The 19180-nt window shown below is 32.6% G+C and overlaps 2 protein-coding genes across 2 annotated transcripts in view; both read left to right on the top strand.

Moving 5' to 3' along the window:
• LOC108912882 (ATP-binding cassette sub-family G member 1) overlaps window positions 1-4379 on the top strand; it is a 92992-nt gene extending 88613 nt beyond the window's left edge. The window contains exons 8-9 of the mRNA XM_018718298.2: window positions 1215-1471; window positions 3701-4379. Coding sequence (XP_018573814.1) covers window positions 1215-1471; window positions 3701-4114 — 671 coding nt within the window. The 3' untranslated portion in view covers window positions 4115-4379. The remainder of the gene's footprint in view (window positions 1-1214; window positions 1472-3700) is intronic.
• A 5572-nt stretch (window positions 4380-9951) lies between these two features.
• The window catches only part of LOC108912883 (tryptophan 2,3-dioxygenase), a 28438-nt gene continuing 19209 nt past the window's right edge, over window positions 9952-19180 (top strand). Inside the window, exons 1-2 of the mRNA XM_018718299.2 lie at window positions 9952-10070; window positions 16474-16631. Of these exons, the coding sequence (XP_018573815.1) occupies window positions 10048-10070; window positions 16474-16631 (181 nt within the window). The 5' untranslated portion in view covers window positions 9952-10047. The remainder of the gene's footprint in view (window positions 10071-16473; window positions 16632-19180) is intronic.

The raw sequence follows: 19180 nt of genomic DNA, 5'->3' as shown, positions 1-19180 counted from the left end.
TTTGTAAGTAACAAATCAGTAAAAACAATGCAAAACTAGTACGACGCCACACAATTATTTACATATTCCAATAACATAACCTCATTACTGATCTGAGGCTGGAAATCTGTTGGGTTGGTACTTCCGAACTTCACGAAGAAATTGACGAAAATTAGAACATGCTCTAATTCGTCAAGAACTTGATGAATAAATTCATGAAGTTATTTGACAGTAGATTTGGTGCATTACACTAAACTTGTCCAATTTCTTGACGAAGCGACTTCATGAATTAATTGATCAATAAATTGTCAATGTAAAACAGCTATTACAAAAATTTGTTAACTTGATACTTACTAACTAACAATTCATGGTTTGCTAAAATTACCTTTGGTTTAGGTGTTCACCAGGGATCCGTTTTGGGAGATCTATTATTTCCAGTTTTTATACATGATTCCTGTGTAAAACTTTACTGTACGAGGATTTAAAATTATTTTTTTATTAATTGCATTTAAAGCTCCCCGATGATTTAATAGTTTTACATAGATGGTGTACTCAAAATAAATTGTTAATGAATCACCAAAAGTGTAACTAAAATAATTCGTTAGTTAATATTAACAATATAAACTTAACTCGACTTAGTGGCTTTAGAGATTTAGGAGTTAATACTTGATTCAAGACAGGCTTTTATCAGTGATGTAAATAGTACGGCTGGCAACGCCTCTAAAAATGTACAATTCGTTATAAGAAATGGTAAACATTTATTATTTATTACACGCTAATTCTTAAATTTAACACTTATGTTAGGTCTAAACTTGAATATTCGTGTTAATTGTGTGGAATAGGAGGCACAAGGAATGCAATTGTGTCGGTTCAATCAAAGATGTGAAGTCAAGTTTTTGTGATACTAAAAAGATGGTATTTACGGTGGACAAGGTTTTCTTTATATTGATTTACTCTACAGGGTTCACTTAACCATGTACTAGGAGGGATTTTCATACGTCCAGATTTATGACGTAACTTTATTTGTTGATAACTTTAGAGAAACATTTAGAATCAATTTGAATTAGCATAATACATTTAAAGTAAATACCAAAAGAACTAATAATAATAAAAATAATATGATAAAAAAACTGGTATCTAATACTTTTATGATATAAATGCTGACGAATTGTGAATTTTTAAATTATTCTTAGATGGTCCTTATTTTATAAGAAGTGAATATTATTTGTTTCTAGTTCCCAGAGAAGTTCAACTGGTGAAGAGAGAGCATTTCAATAAATGGTACAGACTGAGCGCCTATTTTGCTGCGTTAACTTTTTCCACGATTCCTATACAGGTTTTGTTAGGAACATTGTATGTGGTGCTGGTGTGCGTGCTGTCGGACCAACCCATGGAACTAGACAGATTGCTTATGTTCTATCTGGTTTGCATGTTAACTGGTGTAATTTCGGAAAGTTTAGGATTGCTCATTGGTTCTCAGCTGACTATAGTCGTAAGTAATTTTAAAATATTTATTTTCGTTTTTGAGTTAGCAGTAACATAAAATAAATTGTTTTTTTATAAATTTGACTTGACTGTAATTAAAGTACAGGGTGCGCTCCAAAGTAAACAGGACGTTTTAAATATAAGAACAACCAAACGCTTTCTTGAGCAAAACCGACTTACTTTATTCACAATAGTTCCTTTCCGTCCGCAATTTGGACGATCTAAAGGCATGTCGAATGGCTTCTACGTCCGCAAAACTTTTCTTTAATCGGCAAATGCATTTTTCTGAAAAGGTAAAAGTCGCATGGTGTCAAATCAGGAGAATACGGGGAGTGGTTCACAGTTGATAAGTGCTTGTGGGTACACATGTTCGCAAGTGAACCATTTTTAAGTACAACGTCAAGAGCGCCAGCGAGACTCCGCCGAGCGTTCCAAGAAGGGTCTACTGGCGCCGGCGACCAGATGCGTACCCATATACCTACGACCGACTTCACACACAGGGACTCTCCAACGAACACTCGTCCCTCAACGTCTTTTTCACAAGCTTAGTTTTTCAATAAAAATAGATTATTTGTACCGTTGAGAGAGCGTTTTATTTCATGCTGTACAGCGAAAGCAACTCTCATGCTGATTGATGAGAAGGCGTATTATCGTGCAACAAACGCCGACTTCCTTCTGCGCGATATTTTGGACGAATACAACTAATACAATGCATCAAATGCTTCAAAACGACAAGATAGAATTGTGTATTAACGGTTGGAATGAACTCTTTGTTGACAATGCTCTTGGAATCGCAAAAGCAAATCAACATTGTCTTTACTTTTGACTTCTTCAAACGATATTTTTTCTTTTTCACTCCGCACTTTGGCGTTTGATTTCTAGATCATATTAAAAACAGCACGTTTTATTACCAGTCACAATGTTGTAAAGGCCAAAAATGACAAAAACTTTTTTGATAATGTCCTTCAAATGTTGGATTCTGAGCATTTTTGATCGTCAGTCAACTTTTGCGGAACAAACCGTGCACACATTTCTCGATAGCGCAAATATTCGGTCAAAATGCCATAAATTGATGTTTTTGAGATGCTCAAATCCAATTCCATGAATTTCAATGAAGATTTTGGCTGTTATTTGATGAAATCACGCACAGTTTTGATGAAATCTGAGGTGATCAGGGATTTCGGTTGGGTCAACATGTTGCTCGACATTTATGTCTTTACGATCGTTTTAAAACCGCGCGTACCACTCACGAACTCTATCACGGAATGAACGAACATCACCATAAACTTGATTTATCAATTGAAACGTTTCGGTAAAAGTTTTACCAAGTTTAAAACAAAACATTATATTCTTTGTTCGAGGCTCATTTTTGTACCGATGCCGCAAACATACTGTCACTTCAGACGCAATAACTCCGCTTTTATTCGTCCAAATGTCATGAAATTTTAACAGTACATCAGTGAAGGATATACCTTTCCATGCTAATAAATGGCCTCACTGGAAATATCTATTTTTGAAAAGTCCTGTTTACTTTGTATATTACTCGAATAATTTTACTCGTTACTCGTTAATTTTAGGAATAGGAAAATTTCATAAAAGTCCATTTAAAATAAGCAAGTTGATGGCGACTTCCGGTATAACCGGAAGTGGTAGGTGGACGCCATTATTTTAGTTGAGAGGTGCTTGCCTGAAAACCCGGTATCCCAAATTTTCAAAATTCAAATCGAAGTAGTCGCGGAAATAATTCTAATGGGCCGTCACCGTGATCACCCTGTATAATTTGAAAAATCGTTTAATGATGTCCAACAGCAACATAAACATCTGTTTAATGAACACACAAATAAAAGTAGTTGTGATGCAAATATTCACTCTGCCCATCTAAAAGTTTTTTCAAAGTTGAATGACCTAAGAAAAAAAGGTCTGTGGTCGGAACAATGTTGTCATTTAATTAGGTGTGTTAGTTTTATCATTTGTTTCGTATTTTACATATAAAATGCAATAAACTGAGTAAAGATAAGTTTCGCCTTTAGTTTTGACATTCTGCTGGCGTTCATCGGTGGCAGAGAAATGCTAGCTTATATTGTCAGTACTGGAATTAAAATAATACTTATAACGACGTCGTTCGTTGCTTATAGTGAAAGCTAGATATTTTTGCCGATGATGAACACCATAATAAAAAAACTGTACCTTTAGACTTTATACTAAAAATGCCCATTTATTTACTTTATTTTTCTAGAATGCCATGTTTGTCGGTCCTGTTGTCACAGTACCAATAATGCTCTTGGCAGTCTATGGATTTGGATCTGGATACGACACAGTACCTACCTTAATAAAAATTGCCATGTACTTCAGCTATCTCCGTTACTCCCTCGAAGGACTCATACACTCCATGCTGCAAGGCAGAAAGAAACTGGATTGTCCCGAATCTGAGGACTTCTGCATTTATACGGACCTGCAGTTCTTTGTCAAGGAAATGGGCATGGAAAACACCGTTTATTGGTTGGACATCGCAGCTTTAGTCTTTATCTATATCCTGTTCAGAGGAGGGAGTTATTATCTGCTGAGACAAAGACTTTGTCCCAGTAAGACTTTCTTGGCGTTACAGTATATCGGAAGATTCGTTAAGTCGCATTTTGGAATGTCGCGGTGATATTAGAATAAGTGTATTTATTTTAGTACTTACAGGATAGTATGTTATTATCATTCTCATCTAAAATCTATTATTTACTTGCAAGTTATTGCGTGAACGACTGATAAATAGCAAAGCAGGGTACTTTAAAACAATGTCAATTTTTGGCGTCTGCCTGTTGCTGTTTATGGTGCCTTTGTGCAAATTAATCGTATTAATGAAATTTTTTGTTTGTTGGTTTGTGAAATGCAAATTATTAAGTTACAATAAAAATTGTTTATAAGTACTTATTGCTTTCCTTGTTTTTTTTTTTAATTGTTACTTTCATCAAATAAAGTACTTTAGGTATATAAAGTTTAAATACCAGGTAAGGTGGTATCTAAAGTTGGTTTTGAAGTAGGTAACCAATTTCTACAGTTGTTGCAAAAATTGGAAAATTACAATTTTTTTTGGTCCAATAGTGGCTAGTCTCCCATAAACGCTATAGAATGCGCATGTCGAGACGCAGTGTGTCCCGTAAGGTAAGGTAAGAAAATGTGAAATGTATGATAGTGTGATCTCTTATGTGCGTTGGGCGCGGCATCCGTGCGATGCACTTCCGCATCTATACATTTTGTTTACTTTCTTCATACATTTTCATATCAAACACAATAGGAAATCAACGACTAAAAAAAGTTTTTAGCAGTGAAGAGGATTCTTTATAAGTTACAAATTAATTGAGCATAAATTTATGGTAAATTTTATATTATTCTGGTTCTCATCTAAGGTCTGCTGCTCTCCTCATAATATTGCAATGGCTAGATCGAAAAAGTAGCATAAAGTTTTTAGTTCGTAATATTTTATCAAAATGAGTTTATCGCATCTAATTCTGACGTCATCGGATGAACCATATTCGAATTCTACATGATTGTGTCCCCTGTAAGAGAAACCGCTTCAAATGTAATTAAATATTGTTTTATCATTTACTTTAAGAACTCCTAAAGCCTTTAGGAATCACTTGATAAAATACAGGATGTTCCACCTAAGACGAATTCTTCTGTAACTCTGCAACTGTAAAATTTATAAAAAAATGATTTTAATAAAAGTTGTCTGGAATCATGTGGGTCATATAAAGAAAATATTTCTAGCTTTACAGGGTGTTCCATTTCGCGTGGGCGCTACATAACGGAAAATACTGAGTCCTACATTTAATAATTTTACGAGTTGAAAAACTTTTTTTTTTCAAATGGAATGACCCATATTAGTTGTCATGGGTGAATGCAAAATTGAATGCCCTTTCGACTGATATAAGGTTGTCCATATTTATCTCTAACAGTTTTCCAAAAAAATCAGTTTTTTTTCTGAAGTTCGAAAAAGTAGCTATAAAACAGCGTCAAGAAGGCCTTGCAAAACCATTTTTCTCTCACATTTTATCAGGCGTGGAATTGACAGTGTCCATATTTACTGGCATGTTTAAAAAGCGGTTTGGTAAAAGTAAACCACTAACAACAACTAACACAAAACGCAAAACGAAACAAACTGAAACTTGGAACACAACAAGGAGAAAAATACATAGACCGCTGATTTACATCAATTGCTCGAAATGTCCTCCATTTTAATTAATTCACATTACACAAACGAATTCGGTTTTTAAAAAACTGTTCAATATTGGTCAACATATCTTTCGCTGTATGTAGTTGGTGGTGTAACGTAAACTTTGTTTCACTAGTGCCCCCGCGCCCAATCCATCTGTTGGGAAAAGTTTCGTGTAAAAATTCACGAATCGCAGCGGTATTGTGAGGTGGAGCACCATCATATTGCATCCACATTCTTCGAAGTGTAGTTAAAGGAATGTCGTCTAACAAATCTTCTAGGGTGTTTGTTAAAACGTTTAAATAAACTGCTCCAGTTAGATGCTGGTCAAAAAAGAATGGGCCAATGACATAAGTTCCCAAAATTGCGCCCCACATGTTCAAAGACCATCGTTGGCTATGAGTTGTTCGGAATTGGTGAGGATTTACTGTGTCATAATAATGGCAATTATGACTATTAACGAAACCATTTTTGATGAAAAGTAGCCTCATCGGAGAACATGACCCGTTTTAAAAAAATTATCTTGATTTAACATCTCCAGTGCCCACTGGTAAAACTCCAGTCTCCGCTGAAAGTCTACTTTTAGTAACTCTTGGTGTAATTGGATGCAATAAGGATGTACTGTGCTGTGATTTTGTAAAATCCTATGTATCGACGTTGTGCTCACACAATTGCAAGGCCTTCTTGACGCTGTTACATAGCTACTTTTTCGAACCTGATTTTTTCTGGAAAACTGTTGGAGATAAGTATTGACAACCTTATATCAGTCGAAAGGGCATTCAATTTTGCATTCACCCATGACAATTAATATGGGTCAGTTCATTTGAAAAAAAAAAGTTTTTCAAGTAGTAAGATTATTAAATGTAGGTCTCAGTATTTCCCAGTCTGAATAACGTACACCTTTTGCTTGCAGATGACAAGATAGAGTAATTTATGCCAAAACGAACTATGAAAACTGCAGGTTTCTAATTCTTACAGTTTAGACGCTATCTAGCCTCATTTAGAGAGCTGAAATCGTGACTTTTTTCGCAAACAACTGATTATTTCGAAAACGGCAAGTATTAAACACCATGTACATATAATAAATTCCACCTAGTATTAACCAAGGAATTCAATATCGTCTTTAAAAAATTATGACATCCAACTGATATAATCTGTAAACTTGAAAAGAAAATATACGTGTTTATTGTTGATCATATTGTACTACTACATAAAAATTGAGAATATGAAGACAAAAGAAGAATTTAAAAAATATATTTTACATTTGGGAATATCTTTCTTCAAAATTGGTATTAGGAAAAGATTTGGAAATATTTTTTGTTAATTGTTGAGCACAATGACAGGTTATCAGGGGCGTAGCCAGGAACTTACCAAAAGGGCCCCTCTGGAATTTATAGAAAAATTGTAGAATTCTTCGACTTTTTAGAAAATATTTAACTTATAATTAATAAAACTATCTCCACATTTTCATTTTCTAGGGTTTATGAAGAGGGGTGGAGTGTGGCCTCATCTCGACCCATTTGGCTGAGCCTATGGAGAATTTTTATGAAATCCTAGTTTCCGTATCCACATAACCTACACCTACTCCTCATATTGGTACTCAGCCCCGTATTGAGGTGCTCTTTAAACTGTCCATGATCTGTTAAAAGTTTTGTGTCAGATCTAATGTTGCTTCTGCTTCATCAGCACATGGACCCTCTGTAATAAACCTGGTCTGTCGCAAACTAAATACGCTTGATCCTTTTTCCATTCATTACTCTGATCCAGTTATCAGTGGATTTTGTTAAATAATTTGATGTAACATGAACATTGGTTGTCTCCATATATTGACTATTTGAGCCCTGTCTGGGCAACATGCCAACTCTTTTTGCCTATTACTGTGATCAGGAACTCAATGTTACCTTTATACAATTGTCATGTTTCAACAGGGATAGCGCATTGACACGCTCTTAAATTGTACGTGCATCTATTATGTGAGATAACAATGTTTGTAGATCCACCCGACTGTCTGTACATGTTTGAATATGTTGGTTCATAATATTTTCTTGTGCACAATCGGAAATAAAGGAAGCGAGGAAGGCCATGGCGTACTTCTCCAGAAAATAGAACACATCGACCTAAAACGTTACATCAAAGATTTTCACCCCTGAGCCTTTGTCTACCTTAGACTGGGCACAGGAAGAAGACATCTAGTCAGCGTTCATACCGTTTGGCTTAGGCAGGTCTCATTACATACCTCATCCACGATAGATGTCTACATTGGGTCACGTCTTTGTCATGTCTCGTGTGTCTGTGAACTAAGTTAGACTTCTCAGTGAATCATACGAGCTCTTTCAAACCTAATCTATTCTAATCTGCACCATTTTTTTTTAACCATGCGGGGAGATATATTTTGTCGCTAACAGCTTCAAGAACCTTATGGCCTTTTACCACCCTTCGTTCTTTGAGGAGCACTATGACACCTTCACCATAATAATTGTGGAATCATCGCTACCTTTTAAGCCTCCCCCATAACTATGGGATGCTGTTTTGGAAGCGGTAGAAGAATACAATATTTCTTAGAAGCTGTGCGTAACGTTACCATCGTGCGATTCACACCAGTCGATGCAATTTCTTTAAGTGTTCTTTACTTTGATCAGGCCAGCCGTAGGCCACTATACAATAGCTATATTGGCAAAAGCGGACCTAATAACTACCTACCGTATAAAGTTAAGCAGCTTTAGGATTAAGTCCATACATTTCACTAAAAAGTCTCCAGCTGGTCCAAAAGGTCTGTCGTTTTGAGGTACCTACCCAGAAATTGTACCATTCATGATCTGTGAGAGATTTTGCTGAAAGACAATTGGTTCTCTGAAGTCGACCATTTTCAGTTTTTTGGTAAAGAGGACTAAGCTAATATTAAGTGGAATTATCCTTAGTCTTTGACCTATAAATCAGTTCTTTATTGATCTACTACCCTTACTAATGACGTCTATCAATTTTCCTCAAATAAGTATAATAAGATTACAAACGTAGCCTTGTATGAAGATTTGGTCTTCACTGAAAACTTGGAAGAATCGTAGAGCATGAGACAAGGTAAGAAATATCAGAAACTATTGTCGTCTCATTGAAGGTGGGGTAAATTTGACGATGAGAAACATCGCTCCTGGTGGATGATAGGCCACGTTTCTCAAGCGTCCCATTGACGCAATCATAAAAAAAGTTATCCAATGCTCCTACTATATCCAAGCAGGGTGGGACAACGAGTTCCTTTCAACTAATAGTTTTTTCAATTTTATACATTACTGAATTTAATGTCGTTTCTATAGTAATGCCAGTACCATAAGCGCTTTCTCTTTAACATGCCTCTGCAAGTGTTATCCTGCTAGTCTTTCCTGCAGTTTCAATAGAAAATACATCAGGTATATGGGGTTGAAGGCCTTAGCCGTATTAAATCTGACCCAAAACATTTTTCCACTTACGCTATTTTGTAAAGAGCATCCATACTTAATGGATAGGTAAATCAAGTGTGTTATGAAACATGACTATCTAAAAATAATTAGAAACAATTTCACAGCTCTCTTCCAACAATTTATTAAACATCTTTTGTTCAATGGCTTTTCCTAGCATATAGGTACCTACGAATATTATTACAAAAATTAATATGCAGAATGAAGGGATTGAGGATACGTTTTAATATACAAGAGACATTTCAAATAACTTTATGTGAAATAGTAGTAGTTACTTGTATTTAGAGCTACCTAAAATTTTAAATTGAACGAACCAAGGAAAGTAATTTTCTCGATAATTCCGCTTTATTGAATATTCCTTCCGAAAGAAAGATGAAATATGACATATTCTTAGGATTCAAGACAAATTTTTGTTCTTCTTTACTTCATTAAAAAGATACCTATATGATACTGATACTTTCTATAAAAATGTTATAAAATCGGTAAGTACATACTTCAACTTTAAAAGTATGATAGAAATATTTATCTTGTTTATTAAAATACAGCTAGTCCTTTTAACAAAATTATCTTTTGCTTCCACGATATTTGTTAAATTTTTATTTTTTGTTTTTTTTGCTCTTAAAGCTGTCATAGAGATATAAGTAATAGTTTAATGAATTAAATTAAATATACTGTCACAAAATTCTTTACAGTGTAAGATATCTTAACACTAATTTATAATAACAAACACGATTCTGATCTACTTATGTTAGAAGTTGCATAATTACCATATCGCAACGTAGTTACTTGATATTTCGCGTGATATAGAGACCATTTTTCTGTAACATATTATGTCAAGTTGATTAAGTCAACGATCCTAGAGAGAGAGGCACGCGGACTTCATTCCAACTTCAGTTGATACTTCAAAGTAAAATAAGCAAGATCAACCAAAATATGAGCTGCCCAGTGAGGTCAAAGTAAGTAGAGATTTTTTCATTTTGCGATATACTTGTTCCTCTAGAAAGTGTATATTTTAACAGAGTAGATTTATTATGGATAATTCAAAGATTTTTGACATTCAAATGAAAGAAATATTTGCTGAATATCGGTTGCTTTGCGAATAACATTTTACATATCATAAACGAAAATTTTTGTAACAATTAAGACGCTTAGAAATAAACAATTTTGTGTTTATTAAATAAATCAAAAATACGATTTTTTAGGTTTGATGTTCTGTTTTATTGTATTCATTTATTCTAGTATTTAAAACTTCTGAAGCTTCTATATAAATTTACTAAATATGTATCAAATTATTATTCGTCCTAATTAAACATTTTAATAATTAAACCGCAACTACAGAAGTAGACAGTGCCTTTGCATAAAAATAATAAAAATTATTTCTGTAAGATATATTTTTAATTTATTGTTAATGAGATTTTCGACTGCTCTGAAAAAAAGTAATTATTTGTACATCTAAAAATTTAATATAAAAAATAACCACTATTACCTACACTTTGTCGACGTTCCGTCCATTATATCGCGATATCATCAGTGTGACAAATGTAATAGTGGTATTTTGTTATACTCCTTGACCTAATTCAGATCCTAAAAAAAATATAAAATTTTGATTAGGAAGATAATCAAAATTTGGCTACAGAGTTTTTTGTAAAATAATTATATTGGAATTATGGCTTTCTAAATAACAAAATATTTAGAATTTTATATGTTCTAGTTTATCCACATTGCTAATTAACATAATATTTTTGAGTGATAAATGATTAATTTTAGTGAAATTTGGTACGTATTAATGTTAAAAAATGTAGGTTAGTGTATATTTTACAGCCTTTCTATAAATAGCGGTAGTTTTTTTTTTAATTCTTTATGAATGATTAGGTTTAACGTAACACGGTGTAAGTTTCACTGTATTACTATCAAGGTTGTTTTATGGTAATGCTGTTTGAAATTGATGATTTATATAACTTTTAGTAGCATTTCATACTAATAATATATATAATATTTGCTTTTGATCTGCATTGATGGAAAATTCGTAATCATTAACAATCTTTTTGGAGATCCCAGAGTAGGCAACCCCAAATTTAATTTTTATTGTACAATTTTTTTCCGAAATTTCTTAAAAGTTCTCTTAGGGCGCCTAGAAAACATTCCTTAAAAAATAATATGGAGCCCATGCTACATTATCAAAATATGACAATTGTAATTTTCACTACTCTGAACTAGAATGACTGAGTTTCATACTATTCTATTCTATGTTTATTGATATCAGAACCGACAGGTACAGAATTTGGTATATGATAATTTTCCACAATTTTTCCTAATGAAATGTTTTAATATCTTTTACGAAAAAAGCATTTTACCCACATTTTACCTACTAAAAATAATTTTTTTAGTTGACAAAGCATACTTAATTTTTCAGAAATAAAAATAGGTTACAAATAACTTTTTAATAAAATAGAATCGTTTCTCAAACTGTCAAATTACATTACCGTCATTTTTTTATCATTGACATATTGGTTAAGAATATCTGGAAACAACTTTACATACCTACATATTAAATCCTAAAAAATATTATTTATGTGTTTCTTAACTGGTACAATATATTATTGACTTCTAAAGTTAAACTTAACAACTATATTTTTAATAATTTCTTAATTGGCAACAAGCTGTTTGGTATATTAGTTAGCTCATTTTAAACTAATTTCTTCTCCATTTGAACACATAAAAATTACTCTTTTTGCATAAAATCATAAGGAATTTTGATTGTATTTTCAAATTCTGTATGTATATATGTAGAAAAAAATTGCGTACTTTTTAAGACTTTATGAAAAAGCACAGGAAGAAATAGACTTCTTAAAGAAAATATTCCTAATTTTCGAATTTCCCGCCGATTTCAAGAAAAAAAATAGTCTCATATATCTTGGATTTTATTATTAAAAAATGTAATTAAATTATATCCAATTATTTAATATATTTCATTAATTTAACAAAGATTCTAATAGATTATCAAATTTTCAACATTATTGCAAATGCCGATCATATTAATTAACGAAAACACTGAAAAAATCAATTTACTTCTATATTTCTCTTTTAGTCAAAATAACAGTAAAATGCTATAATGTATTTGGTATTTCTGAGAAGGAAATACCTAATGTCTAATAAACAAGAAAATTTTCAGTAATTTACTGGGAACATCCAATAAATGAAAATTTTCGAATCAAATACATTTCTATCTAACAATACAAATTCTTTATTTGCGCAAAAAAATTATATTTCGGTTAGAAAATTATGATAACATGTAAATTGTGATGTGTTTATTAACAACAATTTTGTTTTGATTTTTATTTATCAGAATTTTTATGATGAAACTGAATCATGGCCTTACAATGTGTTTTTTAAAAAAGTATGTACGCAATGACGGGAGTATATCTCAGCTTAATAATATATTTACTAATTCAATATTCTTTATTTGCCAATTTTAAAACAGTTACATGTGATATTAAAAATAATAAATTTCTGGAGTAAATAATACTTATATTAAATAAAACAATATGTTTAGGTTACTGAAACGCATAGTAACTTTTATACACTTTTAGGCATTATTTTTTTTAGATTTTACAATGATTTATTGTAACTATAGTGGGAAATTTATTCAACAACGTGAACGATATTATTTAATTTAAAATATTGCCTTAATCATTCCCTAAGAAATTGTTTAATATTTTGAAATATTACATGCGTATGTAAATGTGATAAACTTACAAATGAATGTTGCTATTATTAATTGGTCTTTTTTTGTAAAATCATATTAATTAGTGTAAGACTAACAGTTATTAATAAGAAAGCAGATTATACTGGATTTAATGATCTTAGATTTATTGAAAAATGTGGTTAGATAAAAATTTTAATCAACATTAGCAACAAGGAAATATTATTTTTTTAGATGATTAATTACATCATATTGTTACAATTCATTCATTATTTATTATCATTTAAATTAAAATGTTTATAGAATGGTATTCTTTTACTATTAGTGATGAGTTTAAACAATGTCCAGAAAGAAATTGCTTTGAAAAGAATAATAAAAAAAAAATAAATATTTAGAGGTAAAATTTAAGATTTTGCCTTCTGAAAAGGATGTGGTAAATTTATATTATATTTGCAGTTGACTGACGAAATTTTTGTATGAGGTAGATAAATGTAATTTGTTTCAGAAAAATGCTGTTAAAATACTAGTGGATGCAATTTTATACTTACATATAACGAGCGTTCAAATAAAAACGTGGTCAAGTTGGTTCTGAAAATTTGGACGTAGGGCGTAGCGTATAGCAAATGAACTTAAACGTCATCTGTCAAAGCGCTATATCGCCGCTATCAATTTGAATATTTTCGTTTTAAAAAGCGTTTAAAATGGTGTTTTCTCAAGAACAAAAAGTGTTTATCATAGAGTCCTACTTTAGAAATGGACGCAAGATTGATGGAATATGGAAGTATTCTATTGAGGAATGTTTCATAGAATTTCAAAATCAATTTCCCGGCGTTGTTGAGTACAAAATTTTTCAAAGTGCAGTTCAGCGTTGTGTTAATGTTTTTCGTGAAACGGGCAGTGTAACAAGAAAAGAAGGAAGCGGTCGACCTAAAAAGCGGACTGAAGAATTAAAAGAAAATGTCCAACAAATAATGGAAAATGCGCCAAGAACTTCTGTACGTGTTTTATCACAAATGGTGGGAGTATCAGTCGGTACCTGCCACACAGTGTTAAAAAAAGATTTGCGTTTGTTCTCCTATCGTTTAACTTGTCAGCAAGAACTTCATGAAATTGATTTTCCGCGACGGGCTGTATTTTGTGAATGGTTTTTAAACAACTACGGTGAACTTCATAATATTAGCTTTTTTTCTGATGAAGGTTGGTTTCATTTAAGTGTTTACGTAAACTCACAGAATATGAGAATGTGGTCTTCTGAAAAACCAGATAACTTTTTTGTCGAGGGCCCTCTACACGCTCAAAAAATTGGAGTTTGGTGTGCTCTCGATAGAAGGAGGATTTATGGACCTATTTTTTTTAATGGTACTCTTACTGCGCAAAGGTATAGAGAAGAAATTATCGCTCCTTTTGTTAACCAGCTGGAAGAAAACGAAATTACAAACTTTTACTTTCAACAAGATGGCGCAAGGGCACATACGGCAGGCGAGACGATGAATATGTTGAGGGAAGTTTTCCAAAATCGACTAATAAGTCTCAATGCTGAACATGAATTTCCACCGAGGTCATGTGATATAACGCCGTGTGGCCTTACCTTAAAAACACTTTTTTTGAACTGCCTATTCCTGATTTAAACCATCTGCAGGCTCGACTTATAGAAAAGATTCGTGAAATTAACAATACCCCGAGCATCTTAGAAAATGTCTTGGAACAAGGAGGGGGACACTTTCAGCAGCTGCTTTAATTTATTGTTATAAAAAGGAGGGGGACGCTTTCCGCAGCTCCTTTAATTGTTTGTTATTGTTATCACGATTATTCTTTAAAATAAAGTTATATAGTCATTAACGTTATTGAAACTCACAGCTGCTATACAGCTCGTTGAGAAATGAGGTTAAGTTGGTCGCTATAAGCTACTCCCTACGTCCAATGTGTCAGAGCCAACTTCGACCACGTTTTTATTTGAACGCTCGTTACTAAGATTTATACACTGTTATAACGGGTGTCTCAAAATTTAGGTACGCAAGATTTAAATTTTGCACCATTTGTGCGGTAAAGTGTTACCAACGAAACAAAAAAGACAGCGTGAGTTCACAGTTCAGAGTTATTAAAAAATGAGCGCCACACGAAAGAACATCGCGTTTTCATTGCTGAGCAATATTTTAAAAATAATGAAGGTTTGGTATCTACGGTTCGTACAAAATGTGGTGGTCGACTGTATCAATTAGTGATATTCAACACTCTGGCCGCCATCCTTTAATAAGTCGTTCAATACAAGACATGGAAGCAGTTCGTGAGAGTGTTGATGATAGTCCAGGAACATTAATTCGGCACTGTGGAAATTAATCTTCTTTCAATCATCCCCTTGTTGAAAGATAGAAAAAATCTATATCCTGCAGAATCAGCCTTGAAATACTTTATAAGTATTGGGTATTTCAAGAAGCTCGCAATAGCGTATTCTCAGGAACAACACTTTTTTATCTTGATGGCTTCGTTAATCGACAAAATCATCGCATCAGAAAATTCACGCGTGATTGTTGAGAAACAAATGCATCCACAACGTGTCAGGCAGTAACAATTAATGGTGCTCGCTATCACGACATGATAGTCCAATTTTCTGTACCTAAATTGCAAGGTATAGATGTAGGAGAGATGTGGTTTCAACAAGACTGTACCACATGTCATACAACCCGAGAAACAATTCAATTACTGCATGAGCCATTTCCTGGTCGTGTAATTTCCCGTTTTGGTGATTAGAATTGGCCACCCAGATCAAGCGATATAACGTCGTTGTACTTTTTTCTTTTGGTCTTTTGGGTTTTTGAGGTCTAAGATCTATGCCAACAAGCCCACGACTACCCACGCCTTGGAGGAGGAAATTGAGCCCTGTGTCAATGAAATTCAGCCGCATTTATACAAAACGGTCATGGAAAAGAGTGCGTATGTACCAGTATGCTATTCAATACAAAACCCCATCCTGTACACTTTGCGAATCAATAAAAAATGTACAATTTTTATTTAAAAACCTGAGTTTTCTATCAAAATCACTTCTTGCCTGAATGCAATTAAAAACATGCGACATATTGAACGCTGTTTCCTATTCTGATTAAATGTACTTGCTGCACTTGTCATTTTATTGGTAAATGATAATTCTAGAAAGGAAATGCAAATCTATGAGTTTTGTTTGTTTCTTACTAGTCAGGGTAAGATATTTTAAAACACCCTCTTAGTTAATCTAATTCAACGATTGAAGCCCTACCAAATAAGAGTACAAGCACACGCCGTTAAACTTTCCTTCGGTGTATGAACTTTATGCAAAGCATTCATTCGTTCATTGCTACGTGACTTCTATGCAGCGCAAGAGTTTAAAGTGTAATTTTACTAGCAAGACGTGACTATCAGAAAACACCATTTGAAGTTATTATATAGGATGTTAATTTAAACTACTTTCATCTGAACTTTGGTTATGTTAAAGAAGCTTTGTTAGGAAAAATTAGATACTCTACATTTCTAATTAGCTTTGAAAATATTTTATTTTCTTAAGAATACCATATAAAACGCAAGTTCTGAATACTGAGGGGGGTTGGGAAGTAAGATAAAAAACATGCGTTTACGAACGATTAAGCACTGATTAGTTTAAGACTGAGATAATGCTTGTGTTTTAGAGATGCTGCACAAGATGGAGAACAGCTTGGAGAGGAAGCGGGTATGCTTTATGCTGAGTACTTGATGTTGGACAAGATTCTGGGTGCCCAAAGACTACTAAGCCAGCAGAACAATCAAGCTGTGCACGATGAACATTTATTTATTGTCACGCATCAAGGTAAGCTTATATTGGGAAATAAATTGTAAGACAGAGTGTACTAATAAATCTATGTTTTTATAAATACTTTTTACAAATTGTGATTTCGCTATAGGAGTAAATGCGACATGTAATTTTTTTAATAAGCATTTGCCAAGAATAATATCTTATTTCTGATTTTAGTAATACCTACCTTTTCTACAGAATTATCCCTATTAATTAATAATAAAAATTCAATAAACAGGTAATTGCATCAATCTGTAGCAAAGGTACTAGGCGACACAGTTACTGTGAATACCCAATTTCGACACCACTGAGTATTTTGGATATTCGAGTGGTACATTTCACTCTATTACGTTTCAAAGAAAAAATAACTGTTTTATTGGGAAAATTTGTTTTTAATATGAAATGATGTTAGTTCACATTAAATAACTGTTCATGTCACATAAACAATCTCTAAGAATTTTACTTAAATTGGTGCGTACGATGAATTAGAAATATCAAAATGCTATGTTCCACTTTATCCTACTATTCTGTTTTCGCGTCTTCAACTAGATTTCGAGGCTAACCTCTATTAATACAATAACATTTTTCTGGATACCTATGTCATTTTTATTTTAATGCTGTAATACATTCTAAATAATAATTAAAAAGTTGTCGATAATTTGCAATTATTTTCGAATATTTCTCAAGCAAATACAATCTGTGACCTTAGAATAAGTTATAAACAACGATTAATCGATGTTATTATCCTACAATGTATATTTCGTAACAGTTGTTACTTAAATTTCGTTTTTATTTGAAATCACCACGTGTAAAAACCATGAGAAAATTGATGAAAATAAGTGGTTTATTTGGTGTTGTAAAATAGCCTTGTATACCGGGTGAGTCAGAAGGAATGGGTCAACACTAAACTGGAGATACTAGACACCAAAATATTATGTTTGAGCTCATCATGCCTTATACGAATGTCGGCTAGTTTAAGAAATAAAATTTTATTTTGAAATTTCTCAATAACAGAGAAAGTTTTGATAGCATTCTCACACCAAAAAACTCAACACTACCAATTTTCAGAGTCTTGCTATCAAAACTTTCCGAATTATTGAGAAATTTCAGAATAAAATTTAAACTTTGAACACCCTATATGTATTTCTTAAACTAGCGACATTTGTATAATGCATGGTGAGCTCAAACATAATATTTTGGTGTCTAGTATCTCCAGCTTACTGTTAACCCATTCTTTCTAACTCACCCTGTATACAGGGCGTTTCAATTCAAATGATTCAAACTTCAACCACAAATAGCACTCAGTAAATAATTCAGAATTGCCTTATAAAGCAAAGTCTCACTGTTTTCACTGTACAGGGCCGTATTGGTCGGTTGTTAAAATCATATTATTTACGAAACCTTTGGTATGCTTATAACAAATTGATTCAAATTTGGTGTCGTGTTAACATTTACACATGTTCATAATTTATTATAAAATTTACAAATTCTTGTAGGTCAGTGGCATCGGAACGGGTTGTAAAGTGGGATTTTTTTACCCCAACTTCGTCGGCAATGACTTAATAATCATTTGGGGTCCATTTTTAGATTCCGTGAACAATTCCACATAAAAAAGGCATACTTGTTGAAAATCGTTATAGTGTATAGTTTTACCGAAAATCTCAGTTGAATGGAAGACCGTCTTTCTTATAAGAAATTTAGTTTCTTAAGGAAAGGAAATAAATTTTAAATTAATTAAATTATTATAATGTCACGCATTAACTTAGAATTTAAAACAATATTAAATAATACGCCTTTACATCTGCGAAACGACTGGTAAATTCTAAATTTAATCCCTTGTGTATTATTTATTGCATTCTTAATGTGGTGAATTCCTCCTCTGAGTTTATTTTTTTGTTACGCTACAGTGAGGTTCAATCGCACCTCCTCTAAAATTTCATTTGTGCTATTCTGTAGCAATTATGGGCATCCTTGTTCATTCAACGGTCCGTTTGTTTCAAACAGATATAATTTTTTTAAAAAAATTACACTCACATATTAATTTTAAATCTGCGCTGTGCGTCCATTACAATATCCGTACACAACGATTGCCTTGAAAAAAAACAACTAAACAATAATAGAATTATCTGTTATGAGGAAATGTCATTTTATTTTAAAGATGTGAAATATTTTGGTGTTTGTCTTTCTTATTAGAAGAACGGTCTCCTATTTAACTGAGATTTTTGGTAAAACGATACATTATACCAATTTTCAACAAGTATACCTTTTTTATGTAGAATTGTCAACAGAATCTAAAACTGAATCCCAAATGATTATTAGGTCATTGGCGTAGAAGTTGGGGTAAAAAAATCCCACTTTACTATCCATTCTTACGCCACTGTCCTACAAAAATTAGTAAATTTTACAGTAAATTATGCACATGTGTAAATGATAATACCACAACAAATTTGAATCAATTTGTTATAAGCATACCAAAGATTTTGTAATTAATATCATTTTATTATTATTATTATTATTATTATTATTATTATTATTATTATATCATTGATATATTCTATTATTAT

Source organism: Anoplophora glabripennis, unplaced genomic scaffold (assembly GCF_000390285.2).
Source record: "Anoplophora glabripennis isolate ALB-LARVAE unplaced genomic scaffold, Agla_2.0 scaffold760, whole genome shotgun sequence".
Lineage (NCBI taxonomy): Eukaryota > Metazoa > Arthropoda > Insecta > Coleoptera > Cerambycidae > Anoplophora > Anoplophora glabripennis.
The sequence above is the reverse complement of the archived record's forward strand: the minus strand, read 5'-3'. Positions and strand labels throughout refer to the sequence as shown.